At 49.5% G+C, this 16633-nt stretch overlaps 1 protein-coding gene across 1 annotated transcript; it reads right to left on the reverse strand.

The window, feature by feature from the left end:
* Positions 1–882: 882 nt before the first annotated feature.
* On the reverse strand, positions 883–2067 carry Ptgdr2 (prostaglandin D2 receptor 2). The gene has a single exon (XM_055614204.1). The coding sequence runs from the start codon at positions 2065–2067 to the stop codon at positions 883–885; it is 1185 nt and encodes a 394-aa protein (XP_055470179.1).
* Between the last annotated feature and the right edge of the window lie 14566 nt (positions 2068–16633).

The following is a 16633-nucleotide window of genomic DNA, read 5'->3' on the forward strand; positions in this document are numbered from 1 at the left end:
ATCCACTCTGCTTCCCCTGGAATGTAAAGGTGAGCCATTGCTGGCTGCCCTGGAGTCTGTTCACACAAAAGAGGACATTAGATGCAATGTGGTAGAAGGTCCATGACTGGTAAGGGGGCCCCTCCCACCTGCAGGTGGACGTGAGAGCTGCCAGGCCCTGTCCCCAGAGACAGCAGTAATGCTGGGGAGGTTGGAGGGTATTGGCTCTGGATAGAATTGAGCCGGTGATGCAGAAGGCCACAGTGAAGCCTCTAGCAGCAGCAGCCCTGAGACTGGGGAGTAAAGATCTGAGTAGGAGCTGGCCAGCAAGGTATGTGTGATGAAAGGCCAAGCAGGGGCGTAAGAGTGAAGGTGTTTGGCTGGAAACTGTTCTCAACCCTCCTCTGACCCTCCTACACTTGTTAATTGAACATCTCCCTTTGTCCCATCCACAAAGCAGTGCCTTATGATAAGCAGGCTGTGAGTTTAACCTGTCTGACTCCCAGTTGTCCTTGGGACAGCTGCCTGGAAGGTATTGGAAGTACAAAATCTTCCCTGCCCTCATCAAGATCCCTAGGCAGTTGGAGTACATTTGTTCTTAAATGTGTAGAAGCCTGGAGCCAGCAGTGAGAAACTAGGTAACTCCTCTAAAGGTTGCTTCCACACCCTGCTCATCTCCCAGCTCCACACCACAAGCTTAAAGTGTTCAGATTAAAGTGATAAAATTTCGTCAATTCACTTTGCTCCGCAAGATTCAGTCACCCAGGGCACTTCCACAAGCTGGTTCGCTGGACCTTACCCAGGGGAGCTACAACCTGGGCCTGGCATTGGCAATGTGCATTTTCAATGGGGTATGAGGAGAGGCCAGGGGTGTGCTGGCGTGCCATCCAAGGCTGTGGGGTTCTAATCCGAGGTGGAGCTCAGCACCTGGGACTGCACCTGGACCCTCTGCGGGGCCTCTGCTCCACCACCCCTCATCCAGCGGATCAAGCGCCCAGGTCGTAGGGTGGAAAGGCGGTCAGCCGGCAGGAGAGTGGAGGCTGAGGTGGCGGTGGAGGAAACGTGGCGGCGGCGGCTGCCCGACCCACCGCTCAGGTCGCTGTCCTCTACCAGCACGCTCTCAAGCACAGTGCGCAGCGAGCGCTTCAGCTTGTGCAGCATGTCGGGACAGGTGAACACATAGAGCAGTGGGTTGACCACGCTGTTGAAGAAGACCAGGCTGGTGACGAATGGGAACCCACGTGACACGAGCTGCCTCACCGAGGTAACAGAATGGGAACGGGCCTCCAGCAGACTGAAGACATGGTAGGGCCCCCAGCAGAGCACAAAGGCCGCCACGACAGCGGTCACCAGGCGCACGAAGCGGCCTGTCCTCTGGTGGCCGCGGTGGCGCAGTTGCAGGCTCACGGCTACGTGGCTCGAGGCGATGATGGCCAGAGGCACCACGAAGGCCAGCAGGAACTTGCTGACAGCCAGGGCCTTCTGGCGATAGTCGCACGTGGCGTCAGGGTCAGGCCCTGGACTGAAGAGCAGCATGTTGTAATAGCACATGATGCGGCCGTCAAGCCGCGGGATGGTGTCCCTGAACATGAAATAAGGTACTGTGTTGAGCACCGCCAGAGCCCAGAGCACCAGGCAGACTCTGTGTGCCACCGCCACCGTGCGGTGGTTCTGTGCCCACACTGGCCTCACCACCTGCAGACAGCGATCCAGGCTGATGGCGCTGAGCAGGAAGGCGCTGGCAAACATGTTGAGAAAGAAGACCGAGGAGTGCAGCTTGCAGAAGGCGGTGCCCAGCTCCCAGGAGTGGCCCACCGCCAGGTAGTAGGTGAAGAAAGGCAGGGAGGAGGAGGCTAGCAAGTCGGACAGCGCTAGGTGCAGCACCCAGGTGCTGACCACCGTCTGGCGCATGCGACAGCCCACCACAAACAGGATGAGCCCGTTCTCCACCAAGCCCAGCAGCGCAGCCAGCCCGTGTAACAGCACCGACACGTGGTCAATATAGCGGGTGCTAGAGTTGCTGTGGTTTGGAAACTGGGTCATCTCCTCCAAGAGTGGACAGAGCGGCTTCACTGTGATGTTGGCCATGGCAAAGGGGAAGAAAGGAGGGCTGAGCCAGGCACCCGGGAACCATAAGCCTGCAGCCTGGGCAAGAGATAAGCCTGTGTCAGAGTTGCCAGTATGACGTGGCAATAGGATGAACACGGGATCGGTGAGGACGAGCAAGACAAGGAAGTAACATCCCACCCAGCTGCCCTCCTCTGCCAGTGCAAGCCAAGTGTGGCCTTCCTGAGGCTATGTCCTCTGTAACATGGGTGTCTACCCTAACAGTCTTTAGCTTGTAGGGCTATTGGAGCAACAAAATGAGAACAATTTAAAGAGGGTGTGGCCGAACAAGGAAAATATAAATGCTTGCTATGCAAGTGTGAGAACCTTAGTTAGATCCCAGCACCCAAGTATAGAGTAGGGTATGGTGGCACTTGCTTGTAATCTCAGTGCTGGAGAGGTAAAGACAGGTGGCTCCTGGGGCCCCACTGACCAGCCAGCCTAAACTAGCCAATGAAACAGAGGCTCCAGACACCTTAACTCAAAAAGACAAGGTAAGGGACTGGAGAGATGGCTCCATAGAAAAGCACATACTGCTTTCCAGGGCACCAGTGTTTGAATCCTAGTACCCATGCTGGGCAGCTCATGACTGCCTATATAATTCAAATCCAGGGGATCCAATTCCTCTGACTTCTGTAGGCACCTGCATTCACACATGTCCGCACACACACACACTTTAAAATAATAAAAATCTTTAAGGTGGGCTGCTCCAAAGCGACCTCACGCAGGGTTGACATCTGACTTACACATTTACCTGATTCCTAGGCACACACTTTAAAATAATAAAAGGAAGTCTTTTTAAGGAACATTTAGGGTTGGCCTCTGGCTTACACACACACACACACACACATGCATGCATGCACACGTGCACACACATAACGCATGCACAAAAGATGCACATACAGGCACATAACACAAACACACACAAAGGAACTTACATATAGCAGGTGTTGTATCAATACCATTGTGATTAATATTAAGTACACATCCAAGATCACAAAGGTCAGGCCAGGCAGGACCCATTTCCCCAGTCCCCAGAACACAGGGATGAGCTCGTTCCCTCATATGAGATGGGAGGTCTGTACCACCCAGCACCCGCACGCCTTACCTCTCTGCAGTTCCTCCTAGAGAGCCGCTGTCAGCCTCAGAAGTTGCTGCTTGGGTGTGCTGATTGATTGAGATCAGGATAGCTGGCCCCTCCTCTGATAGAAGGAGAGGAAATAAGATAAGAGGGACAAGAGTGAGACCTGGTTGGAGGAAGTATCACACATGGTTTCAAGGGGCCCAGTGGCGACCCTGCCTATCCCAGAAAACCCATCCTTGTTTACTGGGCCAATAGGCATGTAGACAGCATGGGTGCTCTGGAAAAGCCAGGTTCTATGCATGCTCACAGCTGCATGGAGAACCTCAGAGACTGTGGTAGATCCTCTAATACAGATGTTCTTTCTTGTGGTTCTGGACGAAACGTGCCAGAGCTCTCTCCATCCTGTTGTACAGATGAGAAAACTAAGACACGAGTGTTTAAAGTGCTTGTTGACTGACCAAACACAGCCATGTTGGGTCACTGTTGGTCTTCAGCCTGCTGTCTCTCTGGCTTTGCAAGTGGGATGATGGAGGAAGAGAAGGAAAGAGGAGGGGACTTCAGAATTCACTCCTCTTTTCGACAACAACAGTGGCCGGAATGAAAAAGTCTAAATCTTTCCAGAAACCACTGCCCTTCATATGGTGGGGCTCTAGAACACCAAGCTAGAGTTTTCCTGAAAGAATCCGTCTTGGAGCTAGGTCAGAGGGCACAAGCACACCTGTGCTCTCTGGATTCTTCCTGATCCTACTTTCTAAGCTTTGGCATCTGCAGAGCAGTAAACCAATGTGAGCAGCTTTTCAGAAGAGGAAACAGGTTCAGAGAGGCACAGAAGTGGGGGGGGAGGGTTGAGGTGGGAGCCTGAGGCTTTTCTCTCAGCAGACAGATGTGAGCCATTCCCCCTCTACCCTGAGGCAGTTCCGGTCAGCTGCAGTGTCCAAGACACATGAGATGCTCAGGAGACAGTGCTCCCACACTCTTGGGAACCACCCAGTCTGATCCCTCAGGCTGCATGAAGACAGCTTCGAGACCCAGGATCTTGGTGTGCCCAAAGAGCTAGGACCCTGCTGTGGCGGGGACCCCAACTTTGCAAAGCCCTGAGCTTGAATTCCAGTTACTCAGCTTCCAGCTGGGTGAACTAGTCAGTTTCTTTAAGCTCATCAAGTGATCATGTCCCCACACCTGAGAGCACAGTGGCCATGATTGGACAGCTCACCATTGTGTCTATCATCTATTTAGCACCCAGGAAAGCACAGTCCTTCCTTCTGGGCATCAGGCCCCACCAGGCTCCCAAGCTCATCCCACATCATCCTGAGCAGCCCTCAGTCTATACTGAGACGGCACTAAGGCTGCCCAGCCCCTGGAAGACTGCCTCCTTACTTGGCCACAGAGTGAGCGCAGAGTCGAGTTGGGGAGGCTGGCAGCTCCCGAAAGCAGTAGGACTGAGCACCAGGCAAGGGGGAACAGGGGAGGGAGCTGAAGGAGAAAATAGCTATCAGCTCAGAGGGCAGGGATTGCTGTATTCAAGGCTTTCATCTCTATCCGGGCCACCAGCCCTGGTCCACCCCTTCTCCTCATGGGGGACCCTCTGCAGCCAAGAGGGCACTGTAAGTCCTTGACTGCCAATCCCCTGACACCAAGATCCTCTGAGGAGAAGCATTCCAGCCCTTCTAAGGCAGCATGCACCCCTGTCCCCAGGGAACCAGAGGTAGCAGGGAGAGGCCGTGGGAAGAGCACAGAGACCCTTGCTGTCAGTCTGTCAGTCACTTCCTCTTTCTTTCCTCTTTCTGGGTGCTGGCAGCTGTGACCAGGAGCAAAGCCTTTTTTTTTTTTTTTTAGACGAAGTTTCTCTGTGTCATAGCCCTGGCTGTCCTGGGACTCTCTTTGTAGGCTGGCCTCGAACTCACAGAGATCCGCCTGCCTCTGCCCCTGGCGTCCGTCCCACACCTGGCAAGAGCAAAAAAAATCTTTTCACAGCAGGTGGTAGGGGTGGAATGAGGTGGCTTAAGAGAGCACCTGGCACTTAGTAAATCTTCACAAAAGCAGCTTCTTCCACAGGGAAAAAAATGGAAAAAAAGTTGATAGCTGCTGCATATTGAGGAAAAGAGACCCCAAGTCCAGAGTGGGAAAAGGCTGACGCTTAGAAGTCTGCGTTTTGAGTGTGTGTGTGTGCAGGCGTGTATGCAGTTGTAAATGTGCACGTGTGTAGAAACCAGGGGACACCTCAGCTGTTGTTCAGGGGCCCTCCGCCTTGCCATGCATGTATGTGTGTGTGATATATGTGTGTGTGCATGCATGATGGTGGTGCACATGTGTTGGTGTATGCAGAGGCCAGAGGTCAACATCAGGTGTCTTCCTCGATCATTCTCCACCTTCCCTTTTTTTTTTTTTTTCCTTTCAGGTTTTATTTATTGTATTTTATGTGCATGGGCCTTTCACCTGCATGTATGTCTGTTCACCGTGTGCATGCAGCTCCCATGGAGGCCAGAAGAGGGAATGGGACACCCTGGAATTGGAGCTACAGACAGTTGCGAGCTGTCATGTGGGTGCTGGAAATTGAATCCTAGGTCCCTGGAAGACCAAGACCAACCAATGCTCTTAACCATTGAGCTATCACTCCACCATATATGTGTGGTGGGTGCTGGGAACTGACTTTAGGTACTTTGCAGAAGCACTGAGTACTTGAAACTGATGAGCCATCTCTCTAGCTCCCGTGTACCTTATCTTTTAAAATATGATTTCTCACTGAACCGAGTGCTCACCGATTGCCTAGACTGTCTGGCCAGCAAATTTAGATCCTCATGCTTGCTTAGCAAGCACTTTACCAATCAAACTGTCTCTCTAACCTGTTACCTAACTCTTTATCTCTTCTTTGTTTCTTGGGGCTGGGGACCTTCCTTCAAACTCAACATGTGGCAAGTCGGTGTGCCCAGATTATGGCAAGAACACTGTTCCCTGTTCTTGACACCCTTGCTATAAGACAGACGTCAGGAATAGAGGGTGAGTGCTGTGCTCTGTCGACAGGGGTGTTCCTCATAGTGCCTCAAGACACAGGTCCCCTCCTCCCAGTCATGGCGCTTGCAGCCCTTCCTAAAAGTGCGTGGCCCTATGCATTCTTGGATTAATGCTCATCCATACCTGGGATGGCCTGAGTGTAGGCTGTGCCCATACGCTCATGTTTAGATTTCCAGCTAGTTGTGCAGTTTTGGGAGGCTGTGGAAACAAGCGGGCAGAAGAAGGCCAGTAGGGGTGAGACTTTATGGTTAGACCCATCCCTTAGTTTCTGGTTTATACTTCAATTCTCTTTCAACATGATGTGAAAATAGCCTCCCCCATACACTCTAGTTGCTGTGAACTTGAACTGCTCTGCCATCTGTTTCCGGCCACAAGGGCTGAAACTCTCTAAAATCATGGGCCAAAATAAACCCTTCTTCTCTTAAGCAGTCATGTCAGGTATTTTGATCTCAGCAACATAAACACCACTAATATGTTGCCCGACCCATAAAAGCATGAGGAAGGCCATAAGGCAGTGTGGTATGCTGGTTAGGCCAGGACCTTCGGGTCAGACCACCAGTATTTGGATCTGGCCCTCCCACTCCCTAGTTATGTGACCTGGGGTAAGTAACTCGACAGCAGTGAAATCTGACTCTTTAAAGGTCTTCTTGGGGCTGGAGAGATACCTCAGCCTCTGAATCTGGTTCCTAGCACTCATGCAAGGAGGCTTAGAACCACCTGTAGCTCCATCACCCTCTTCTGGACTCCACAAGTAACTGCCCTCACAGCTGCACACACACACACACACACAATCACACAGTTAAAAAATAAAAATAATCCTCCACAAGGTCTCCCTTCTGCCCAGTTCCAGCCTTAACAGGGGTTAAGCATGCTGACTGAACTAAAAAACAGCTCCTTCTTTTCTAATAGACGTATCTCACACCAAGGCCCATACAGACTTCCCTCAGGATCTCAGAGCGCCCTGAGTCCTCCCCTTCGTACCTTTGTGCAGTGAACACCCTACACAGCCTCTTGTGGCAACCATGTTAAGGGGCTCTCCTTCCAGATAAGTCCTCTCTCTTCTGACTTTTCTCAGTTCTCAGTTCTGGTCCTGTCATCGCTCTCATGTCCTAGCCTTCCCTGACTGAGGATGTTTTATTGCTAAGAAAAAAAATTCTAATAAAGTTACAAAAACAAACCAAAGAAAGGATTCCCTGGAATGAGTCTCTGAGGCATTTTCTGAAGAAGGGAAGGGCACATAGCCTCTTCCCCTTGTCCCAGAAGGTCTTGTGGGATCCTGGCTGATTGTCTGGTGAAAACAGCTTCTATACGTCCAAAGAGCCCAGCTCTTCCAGCCTGTGGCAGAGGGGTGAGAAAAGGGTGTCAGCAGGATGTGGCTCATGCTTGTTACCCTGGAGTCTCGGGAACTGATTCAGGACCCCCAAAACAAGGGGAGGAGGATCCTGGGGACAAGGGACACTGGCTGGGAGTAAAGGGCAGAAGCCCTGACTAAACAGGAGTCCTGTCTAGCCTGAGAGGACAAAGACCAGTCAAAAGGGGACCAGGGTTATACAGAGAATGAGAGACCTTGGAACACTCAGCCCTACATGGGATATCGCCATCAAATCCCTCCCTCAGAGCTCAGGGAGCCCAGAGGAAGAGGAGGCCAAAAGAGTATAAAAGCAAAAGGGGCTAAAGGACATCAGGAGAGCAAGGCCCCCTAAATCAACTAAACAGACTTACAGGAGCTCCCAGAGACTGAAGTGGAATCGTAAGGCCTGCGCAGGGCTGACCAGGTGTGTATTATAGCTGAACCCCTGAGCCTCTAACTCAGTGAGAGACCCTGTCTAGACAAGTAGAGTGTGAAAGAGGAAGACACCCAGTGTGCTGCTCAGGCCTCCACCTGTGCATGCACGGGCATGCTCATCTACACACTCATGCCCACACACAAACATACAAAGTACGTGCACAAGCCTACACAAACATATACATACATCACATGATCTCTCTCCCTTACACACACACACATCTACACACATACAGGCTATCCCCAGCTCTGGATGAGCCCAAATATCTGGGTCCAACTTACCTGCTAGGGTGTCTGACCCAGGATGACCAAGTGCAGCCTGGGAATATGGATTTCATGGGACCACACAAACCACATAAAGGGCTAAGGCAGTGTGGTGGGAATGTGGGTCCCCAAAGTCTGTGTACCAGCAGCATGTTAGACAGAGCCACTTATCTCTGGGCCTGGGGCCTGGCCCTAAAAGGATAAAGGAAGCCATGAGCCAAATAAATGCTTGGTACCAGGCTGGACCAGAAGAAGGACACAAGGGCTAGCCACTGTTGTTGTCTCTTGGAGTTATCAAAATGTGGCGAAGCACTGGGCCTCAGTCTGCCTTGTGGCATAAAGACCTGCAGCCATAGCTGCCCTGAAAGAGTAACGGATCAACTGAAGAAAGTGGCCCTAGTCAGAGGCCCCAAGGGACAGGGTTGGGGTTGCAGAGCCATGTCAACCTAGCTTCCCTATGTACCTAGGGGACAGGAAAAAGGCCTCCAGGCCCACCTCATGCCCAGTTCCATGTCTGTGATCCCTGACACCTAGGGAAAGACAGTGCCCACTGAACGGCCACAGGTGCTGGTCCCTGAAAGCAGCCCCTTTTCATGGTGCGGAGCTCAGTGTTACAGGAATCACAGAAGCAGGGTGCAGTGAGACCCTGGCACTCTCTTCAGCCGCGCAGAATCAGAGCCTATGGCTTCCTAGCACATGAGTCCTGGGGAGCTGTGTATGAGGTGTGGACCAGGTGCCTACTAGAGGCATCCAGCGCCCCTCAGAATCCAGCACTGTGTCTCCCCCTGGGGTGGTTTGGTAGGAATGGCCTCCATAGACTCAAGTGTTTGAATGCTTGGCCATAGGGAGTGACACTATTAGGAGGTGTGGCCTTGTTGGAGTAGGTGTAGTCTTGTAGGAAGAAGCGTTTCTTTGTGGGGGCGGGCTTTGGGGTCTCCTATACTCAAGCTATACCCAGTGTGGCACACAGTTCCCTCCTACTGCCTTCATATCGAGATGTAGAACTCTCGGCTCCTTCTCCACCATCATGTCTGCCTGCATGCCGCCATTTCCCTCCATGGTGATAATGGACTAAACCTCTGAAACTGTAAGCCAGCCCCAATGAAATGTTCTGTCTTTTTTTTATACGCGTTGCCATGGTCATGGTGTCTTTTTACAGCAATAAGACCCTAACTAGGACACCCCAGTCCCAGCATCCTGTTTCCCACGCTCAGCTAGCCTACCCTTCTCTCTACCTCCTGTCTTCGCCTAAATCTTGCTACCTGAAATGTCCACCCATGAGGCCAGTGCAGCCTCCCAGCTGGGCTGCGCTCCCTACCTCAGGCCCTGCATTAGGAAGCAAGTTTTTTTTTAGTTCCTTTCTGGCCACTTTTAAAGAAGTCAGCCAAAGTGGAAGTAAGAAGCACTCAGGAAGCCCTAAAACTTCTAGCCCCAGCTCAGCAGGCCGTGGAGGTGCCCAGGCCCCACAGAGGAGTGGTCTGGTGGCATTCTATATGTCATCTTGTGGGAGACTGACAGGAGACACCCAGAAGCTCCTGTCCACCACAGAAAGAGACCACCTTCTCTTATGGCCCAGTAGCCCAACACATCCCTCTATCTTCTCCATTCCTCCTTATCATCAGTCAGCATCCATCATCACCCCTGCCCGCTCTGCACACAGCAGGCCATGCTCATACCCATGATGTCTGTCCCCTGCCCTGGACTATTAGTTCGGCATCCCACCTTTTAGTGCACTCCTAATCACCCTTCAAAGCTCCTCTGGGACATCTTAGCTTCCCCAGCCTTTACCTCACTCTACACAAAGCCACCCTCATCCTCTTGTCGTTACTCTTTTTCAACAATTTCTCCCCATCCTCATGATGAACAATATGAGAGACTGTCCTTACATTTACTCTTAGGCTCCAAAGATGAGCAGGGAGCATGTGAGAAATGTCTGCTGAGCAGGCAGTCCTTCAGCGCTGGAATCTGTGTGCAGACCCAAACACCCCACCAGACCTCCCAGTGACCCATGCTTCCTCCGTCTGGTGGGGCTATGGCCAGCCCAGGGCATGTGGTTTGTGATGGGCACAACCTTGGACACTAATAGTGGATGATGGACAGCCAGAAGGTAGAGTAAGGGCTGCAGGTTGGCTCACAGTTGGTGGAGTGATTGCCTCGCATGCCTGACATCCTGGGTTCCTTCCCCAGCCCTGCACAAAGCCAGCATGGCTTTGTGTGCCTGTCATGCCAGAATTTGGGAGGTGGAGGCAGGAGGATTATTCTTGGCTACACAAGAGTCTAAAGCTGGTCTAAAGGAAAGAGGGGAAGGAATAAGAATAGGAGGAGAATGAGAATGAGGAGAAAGAAGAAAAGCAGCCAGGCCTGGACTCACCCTCTATCTATGCCCTGTCCACATACAATTTAATCTTCATCAGAGCAACAGCCATATGTTAGCTCCCTGATGATGTCATAACATGTTCAATTCCTAGGCCCCTCACGGTAGAAAAGAATTGGTACTCTAAAGGTGTCCTCTGACCTCCACATGTGTGCCATAGTACATGTGTGCATGCACACATACAAAAATTAATTAATTAATTAAGACAGATGTACTGACAGACTCCTGTAATCCCAATGCTTGGAAGCAGCCGTAGGAGGAACATCAGAAATTAGAGGCTAACCCCAGCTATGCAGGCAGTTCCTGCCAAGTCAGAGAGAAGAGTGAGACCCTGTTTAAAAAATGAAAAGCATGTACATATAAATAAATACTTAATTTAATGAATAAATACTTAATATTAATTTTTTTAAATGAGACCTGAGCATTTCTGCTCATACCTATAATTCTAGCACTGGAGATAGAAAGAGCCTGAGTTCTAAACCCACTAGTCTACAACTGAATAAAGAAAAAACTCTCCCTACCAACTCTATGGATTCAGCACTGTCACTATCCCCATTTACAGAGGAGGAAAGCAAGTCACAGAGCAGACAAGAGATACTTTCACAAACTCCATGTGGTGAGTTGAGCAGCTGGATCCCTCCCAGGTGAGCTTGGGTGCCCAGGAACGCTGGCACTGCTGTGGAACTGTAACGAGGATGCCTTGATACCCTCTTCTCAAAGGCATCTGTGCGAGTCTGCTGTTCATCGCTGTGACAAGGCATCTGAAAAAGTCAACTCATGGAGAACAAGGTGTTACATTTTATCTCACTGTTTCAGAGCTACCAACCCATGGTTCATCAGACCCTTGTCTTGGGACTGCTGTGAGGCAGACAGCATCACGACAGAGCAAAACTGCTCACCCCATGAAGCCAGGGAGCAGAGGGAGCACAAGAAACTGGAGTTCCAATGTCCCTTTCAAGGTCACATCTTAAGCATTTGTATAACTTTCTTCTACTAGACCCTCCCTCCTAAAGGCTCTAGCACCTCCCAACAGTGACACAGGCTGGCCACCGAGCCTTTGGCCCTCCTCAAACAAACAACATCTGTCCCGGATGTGAGCAAGCTACTGCTTTTCTTCGGCTACCACTTCCACAGTTAGAAAACAAATCTTTGTTATCACTTAAGACCACCCCAGCCATCACCAGTCTCATTCTTCATTGTCCAGAGAGAAAAGAAAAGCAGTTACATCACTTTCTCTCATCAATCCCCACTACACACACACAACACACACACACACACACACACACACACACACACACACACAAATATCCCAGGAGGAGCAGGATGCATGCACAGGCTCTAAGCATTTACTTCTAAGACTTTTGAAGATGACATACAGCCCTGGTAACTTTCTGTAGAGAAACCGAGCAGCCACTATTTAAACCCAGTGACCTCAGGGGCCTAATGTAGTCTGGTGGGTGTCCTTATAAAGCAGGAAACTGGGACGCACAAATGGACACGAGGAACTCGCACACATAGAGGAGATGCTACATGAGGGCATGGAGAGAGGTTAGGCATCTGCAGACCCAGGAGAAGGGCCTCAGAAGAAACCAGATGGGCTGTCATCTTGACCTTGGACTTCCAGCCTCTCCAACTGTGAGAAAATAAATGCTTTTCTTAGGCAGCAGGTGTTTGGTGTTTTGTTACAGCAGCCAGGCTGACGAAAACTGCCAGAAATGTGTAATCTGATTCCTGGATCTAATCTGGGAAGACACCAGGCAAATCCACACAAAGTAGCTGGTCCAAAAGCCAAGGGTGCGGATGATGAGGAAGACAGGTGGACTGTCCCCATCAGAGAAGCTCCTCCTGATTCTGGATGGAATCCCAGACTAGGAAACACTGTCCTCTGCTATAAAAGTCTTTTGCGGCTGAGGCTGAGGGTTGGAGACAGGGTTTCTCTGTGTGGCCTTGGCTGTCCTGGAACTCACTAGGTAGACTTGGCTGGCCTCAAACTCAGAGATCAGTCAGCCTGTGTCTCTGGAGTGCTGAGACTAAAAGTGTGCACCACCATGCTTTCCTGGCTCCAAACTCCTACTCTTGAAATCAATTTTCCTTCATTTGCAACTGTATGTGACAGTTTATACACACAGAGACATACAGACATACACAGAAAGGAAAGACACACAGAGACAGACAGATGTACACAAATATTTCTCAAAACAAATGTTACATGATAAAGTTTATAGATTAGACAAATGAGCTTCAACCAATGTTGATTTCCTGATTTTGATCAGTTTACCGTAGCTACATCCTTTTAAAAAAAAAGCGCACATTCACATGATTAGAGGTGCTTTGTACTGTCTGAAAAACAACATGTGACAGCCGTGCTCTTGGTGTTGAGTGGGTTTAAGTGTACAGAAAAAGTGAAAGAATAAACAATGAGCAGCAGATGAAGAGCAGCAACAGATGGCAAAACACCATCCAAACAGGCACTCAGAGCACCCAACAGAGATGACTAGAGCAGCCCAAATGAGAGAGAGAGAGAGAGAGAGAGAGAGAGAGAGAGAGAGAGAGAGAGCAAACAAACAATAACATTGTCAGATCTGGGGCTTACAGACCTCCAGCAGCAAATAGTGGGGAAACCCTGCTGAGGCAGGCAGCTGGAGTTCTCGATTTAGAGTCCCAGGAAGAGCACAGAAGCCCCACTTGGTTGCAACTTCCAAAGAAAGAATCAAAGATCAGCAGAGACTTACCATCAAAGCCAGCACTTACAGGCATCCAGCTGAAAGCAAGTGGGGAGCCCTGCTGAAGCCATGTTGGAGTTCTGGGCAGAGCACACCTCTCTCTGTGTATCAGTACCCGCCTTCTCTCTCTCACTGTAGGCATTTTTATATTATGGGATAAGCAGGGTAGCCTCGGATGGAAATAGTTTATGGTCTAGGCTACTTTTCAGGGTGCGCTGTTTTGTTGTTGGGGTTTCCTTCCCCCTCCATTTATTTATTTACTTTACATCCTGATGGCTGCCCCCTATCTCCTCCCAGTCCCTCCATTCTCCCCTCTCCTTCTCCTCAAAAAAGGGGGAGGTCCCCCATAGGTTCCAACCCACCCTGGCCTCCCATTGAGGCCAGACAAGTCAGCCCAGTTAGGGGAACGAGATCCAAAGGCAGGCATCAGAGTCAGAGAGGGCCCCGCTCCAGTTGTTGGAGAACCCACATGAAAGTCAAACTTTGGATCTGTTACATATACCAAGAGTCCTAGGACCAGTCCGAGCATGCTCTTTGGTTGATGGTTCAGTCTCTGTGAGCTCCCATGGACCCAGATTAGTTGATTCTATAGGTTTTCTTGTGGAGTTCTGGACACCTCCACTTCCCTCAACTGTTCCCCCAAATCTTCCATGGGACTCCTTGAGCTCTGTCTAATGTTTGGCTGTGGGTCTTTGTATCTGTTTCCATCAGCTGCTGGGTGAAGCCTCTCAGAGGAGTTACGCTAGGCTCCTGTCTATAAGCAGAGCAGAGGACCATTAATAGCGACAGGGGTTGGCTCTCTCCTATGGGATGGGCCTCCAGTAGGGCCAGTCTTTGGCCTGTACTGTTTGCTGTTTTCCTTCCTCCTTGTTAGAGCTGGAGAACCAGCCTGACCCAGGTCAGGGAACATTGGAGGACACTTGACATAAACATATTTGGGTCTGAAATGGGGGAGGGCAACCCCTGCTTCTCATGAACTCAAACAGCATGCGACAGTTTACCAACATAAATGGATGCACGTGACAAGAGGTAAAGAACCCGCTTGCACAACTCTCAGATCACATAGAAGGAAACGTGTGTACGTACACACACATGCACACAGATCCGAGAAGAACGCAGGGGCTAAGAATGTGTGCAGACAGGTGGCATCAACACTGCGGGAGAAGGCCACCCGGGTTTCTTTTCTGTGAGCTTGAAAAGCCTAAATTTTATTTTATTTTATTTTATTTTATTTTATTTTATTTTATTTTATTTTATTTTATTTTATTTTATTTATTTCTTCTTTTTTTTTTTTTTAATTTTTGAGACCTGGTTTCTCTGAGTATGCCTGGCTGTCCTGGAACGTGCTCTGTAGACCAGGCTGGCCTCGAACTCACAGAGATAAAAGTATGCAACATCACCACCTGGCTGCCCGAGATTATTTCAAAGTGGCCAGATTACAATTCAGGATGTGGCAGAGTGGCAGAGTGCTTGCCCTAATGAAACATCATTCACTTAGAGAAATCCGCTTTCCTGGGTGCTCCCCACTTCCCATCCCCCACCATATCTTCTTCCTACCCGACCCTTCTCTACCAAGCCTGTTTTGTTTTGTTGTGTGGTTGTTTGGTTGTCATATTTGTTATTGGGTTGTTGTTTGACACAATCTTACTCACATAGCCCAGGCTGTGGCCTCAAACTTGCTATATAACAGGATGACCTTGAAATCCTGTTCTTCCTGCCTCCACCTTAAAAAGAGTGCTGGGGGCTGGAGAGATAGATGGCTCAGAGGTTAAGAACACTGGCTGGCCTTCCTAAAGGTCCTGAGTTCAATTCCCAGCAACCACTTGGTGGCTCATAACTATCCATAGTGAGATCTGGTGCTCTCTTCTGGTGTGCAGGCCGAACACTGTATAAAAATAAATAAATAAATAAACAAACAAACAAATAAATAAATAAATAAATAAATAAAAGAGTGCTGGGTTACAGGTGTATGCTACCAGCTCCCGTTTAATTTCCCCCCGAGCCTCCTGCATACCTCATGAGCTCAGCTGAACTGCATCTCTAGCCCTAAGCCCGACTCTTCTTTTTCAACTTGGAAATGTTTCTTTTTCCTTAAAAGTTTTTAAAATTTTATTTGCTTACTAACTTAATGTGTGTGAGTGTTTTGCCTGAATCTATGTTCTCTACAAACATGCCTGATGCCTACAGAGGTCAGAACAGAGTACTGGATCTATTAGAATTGGAGTTATGAATGGCTGTGAGCCTCGTGGGTCCTGGGAATGGAACCCAGGACTTCTGCAAAAGTGTTCTTAACTGCAGAGCCATCTCTCCTGCCCAACACCCTGTTTCTGAAGTTAGCTTTCCTTCAGAACTCCATCTCACCCCATCCTACTCCAGGTGGGAGCCTCTCCCTGCATTGCTTCAGTAGCCACCCTCCCAGCTTCCTCCAGCTCAGCCAGCGTCACCAGAGCCATGCTTTAAAGTCATGTATTAAGTCATTGCCAAATATAATTCAATACACCCATTATGGGTGTCTTTGGATTTTCTTGCTCACCCAGTTACCAAACAAGAAGCCTGAGGCTTGAAAAAAAAAAAAAAAAGATACACCCAGGTCACAAGTGGGAAGTCATATGGACTAGATTGCAGCCAGCCTGGAACTACTAGTGACCTAATGACATGCTGTCTGCATGGACACTAATGACCCATGTTACCAGCTTTTGCTGAACTCAGACTCTGGCGGGCTCTGGGTGAATTAGTGCTCTGAAGGCGAGAATGATACCTTCCCTCAGAGGCTGGGGGAAAGTGAGAGGCTAGCAGAGCCTTGGTACCCACCTGCCCATTCTTGTGTGTTCACAGATGATATCTCTTATAAATGTTGACCAGAAAACCAGGAAGACTGGAAACCCCTCACCGCTTTCCCTGTCGCTATTGCTATGGCTCTAATAGTGCCAGGCATTTATTACTGTCAAGAATCCTGGTAGATACATCTCCTGAGCTTTCCCAGTGTCTAAGATGTCACATTGATATCTATTCTTATTATTTTATTTATGTTTAATTTATTATGTTATTCATTATGTTTAAGCATCCTTATGTGAACTGCTTGGGACTAGAAGTGTTTTATATGGGGGAAAGGGATACGGATGTGTGTGTGTGTGGTGTGTGTCATGTGAGTACAGGCATGAGTAGAGGCCAGAGGTGGACATCTGGTACCCCACTATCTTAGATTGTTTTCTACTCCTGTGATAAATACTGTGACTGAAGGCAAATTGGGGAAGAAAAGGTTTATGTCATTTTATGCTTGCAGGTTCATCACAGAGGGAAGTCAG

Source organism: Psammomys obesus, unplaced genomic scaffold (assembly GCF_907164565.1).
Source record: "Psammomys obesus unplaced genomic scaffold, mPsaObe1.curated_primary_1811, whole genome shotgun sequence".
NCBI lineage: Eukaryota > Metazoa > Chordata > Mammalia > Rodentia > Muridae > Psammomys > Psammomys obesus.

Bases quoted from the DNA above. Each gene is read 5' to 3' on its own strand.
- Ptgdr2 (XM_055614204.1), bottom strand. From the start codon at position 2,067: ATGGCCAACATCACAGTGAAGCCGCTCTGTCCACTCTTGGAGGAGATG.